Raw genomic sequence first — 2,015 nt, forward strand, 5'->3', positions numbered from 1 at the left:
TAAATATTTGTATTTTTGACAGTGATTTATTTCTCGCTTTATTTCTTCCAAGATTAGATTTTGTTGAATTCCCCCAATACACATGTATTCAGTTTTCTTGATATTTATTTCTAGCCCCCATAGTTCGTATTCTTCGATAGGTTTATGGGTCATATATTCGAGGTCTTCGTAGTCTTGGACCATCACTATCTGGTCGTCTGCAAAAATCAATGTGTACAATATTGCGTCGTTTAGAGGAATTGCCATGTCACTGCATTTTCTTTTCCACGTCTTCATCGCTTGCTCCGAGTAGATTTTAAACAAAGTAGAAGACACGCAGCATCCTTATTTGAGTCCTTTGCTGATAGTGAAACCCTTGGATACCTCCTGACCTTTCTTTATTTTACTTGTGTAGTTCTTGTAGAGGTTTTGAACAGCCTTGATTAAGGTTACACTAATATTTGTTTTCTCGCGAGCTTCCCACAGTTTTTGTTGTAGCACACTATCATAAACTTTTTTAAGGTCCACGTAGAGAAGGTGTATTGGTTGATTTCGTGCTACTTTTTTTTCGATTAGCTGGATAACAGTAAACAGATAGGTAATAGTTGATCTACCTGCTCTAAAGCCGGCCTGTTCTTTGGCCTCCAGATCACAGAATTCATCTTCCATTTTCTTTTTGATGAGTTTCCCATAGTCGATTACATAGTCTATAATGGATTTTTAAGTAAGTTAAGTACTCTCAAATTGTTTTATTCACTTATGTTGATAAGCCTATCTCCATTGTCATTTCTAGTATCTTCTCCGAATTGACCAACTATTTTAACTTTATCTTTTTTGCCCGTTTTCGCATTTAGGTCTCCTAATAGGAGTATTTTTCTTGATGTTCCTATTTTTGATATTTCGTAGATAGTTGCTCAAAGAACTCGTCTTTATCTTTAAATAAAGCGTCCTCGCTTACTGCATAGATGCCAAGAATTGTGACTTTACTACCATGAAGGGTCAGGTTAAGTTTTATGATGCTCTGATTCACTGCTTCCCAGGATGTTATGCACCTTCTAAGTATTTTTCTTATAACTATGGCCACTCCTTGCTGTGCTCTTTTATCTCTCTGTATTCCTGAGAAAAAGTGGTCGTATTCTCCTTGGTTTTCTGAGCCTTGCCCTTTCTTTTTAGTCTCAGTAAGTACTAAAATATCCATTATTGATTTATTGGCTTCCGAAATTACGTCGTTGAGTTTATTGGAGAGCCCTTGAACCTTCCAAGTACCAATATTTATAGTCCGTTTTCCAAGCTTAAGTCGTCTTCGTTTGTTCAATCGTTTTCTAGACCTGTTACTGGAAGTTTTAACCTTTGAAGTTTTTAAGAAGTATCGAGTTGTTAACGCGATGCCTCAACCCCCATCCTGGATTATCGGAGCTTTGATTTCGGTGTGTCGCTCCTAGTTCGGTTGTCTTCTCTACGGCTTAAAGAGACCTGTCTTCCCTTTATTCCTTTTATTTGATCCCTAAAGGTTGGGTTGCCACCTCCGCCATTGGATCCCCAAGCCGTAGTCATCAACCATTACCCTGGTCAAGGGATCTTTTTATTTGTATTTTTGCGTTGCTGAATTTTTGAGAAGTCACTAACGTACGTGTGCAAGTTTATATTCTATATGTAAAAACATTGAATACTTTCCTTTTGAAACAGATGGGGATATTACCCTTAAACAAATCCCTTTATGCTCCGTATGCGAGCCAAGCTAGATCTGTTCTTCCTGTCATCACACGAATGTCGGATTGATCCTGCAGATCTGATTTCGTTTCCGAGATATTTGTATTTTTCTTTTTCTTCTTATTTTGTGGCTCTACAACTCTAAGTAAGTCTTACTTAGTGAATCTACTTCCCTATTACGTAGGTCACTTGTTACTGTCTCCTTCTATCTTTTTCTTCGGTGACCATCTGACCTTATACCATTTGCATTTCTCAAAATGTTGTTTTAAGGAGTTCTTCATTTCTATTCTTTCTCTAGCCACAGTAGATGTACCTTGCAGCAGGTT

At 37.5% G+C, this 2,015-nt stretch overlaps 1 protein-coding gene across 1 annotated transcript; it reads right to left on the minus strand.

Annotated features, from left to right (window-relative positions):
- Positions 1-324: 324 nt before the first annotated feature.
- Positions 325-648, minus strand: LOC140433631 (uncharacterized). Its single transcript, XM_072521613.1, has one exon. The coding sequence runs from the start codon at positions 646-648 to the stop codon at positions 325-327; it is 324 nt and encodes a 107-aa protein (XP_072377714.1).
- Between the last annotated feature and the right edge of the window lie 1,367 nt (positions 649-2,015).

Source organism: Diabrotica undecimpunctata, chromosome 2 (genome assembly GCF_040954645.1).
Source record: "Diabrotica undecimpunctata isolate CICGRU chromosome 2, icDiaUnde3, whole genome shotgun sequence".
Lineage (NCBI taxonomy): Eukaryota > Metazoa > Arthropoda > Insecta > Coleoptera > Chrysomelidae > Diabrotica > Diabrotica undecimpunctata.

Bases quoted from the DNA above. Each gene is read 5' to 3' on its own strand.
- LOC140433631 (XM_072521613.1), bottom strand. From the start codon at position 648: ATGGAAGATGAATTCTGTGATCTGGAGGCCAAAGAACAGGCCGGCTTT.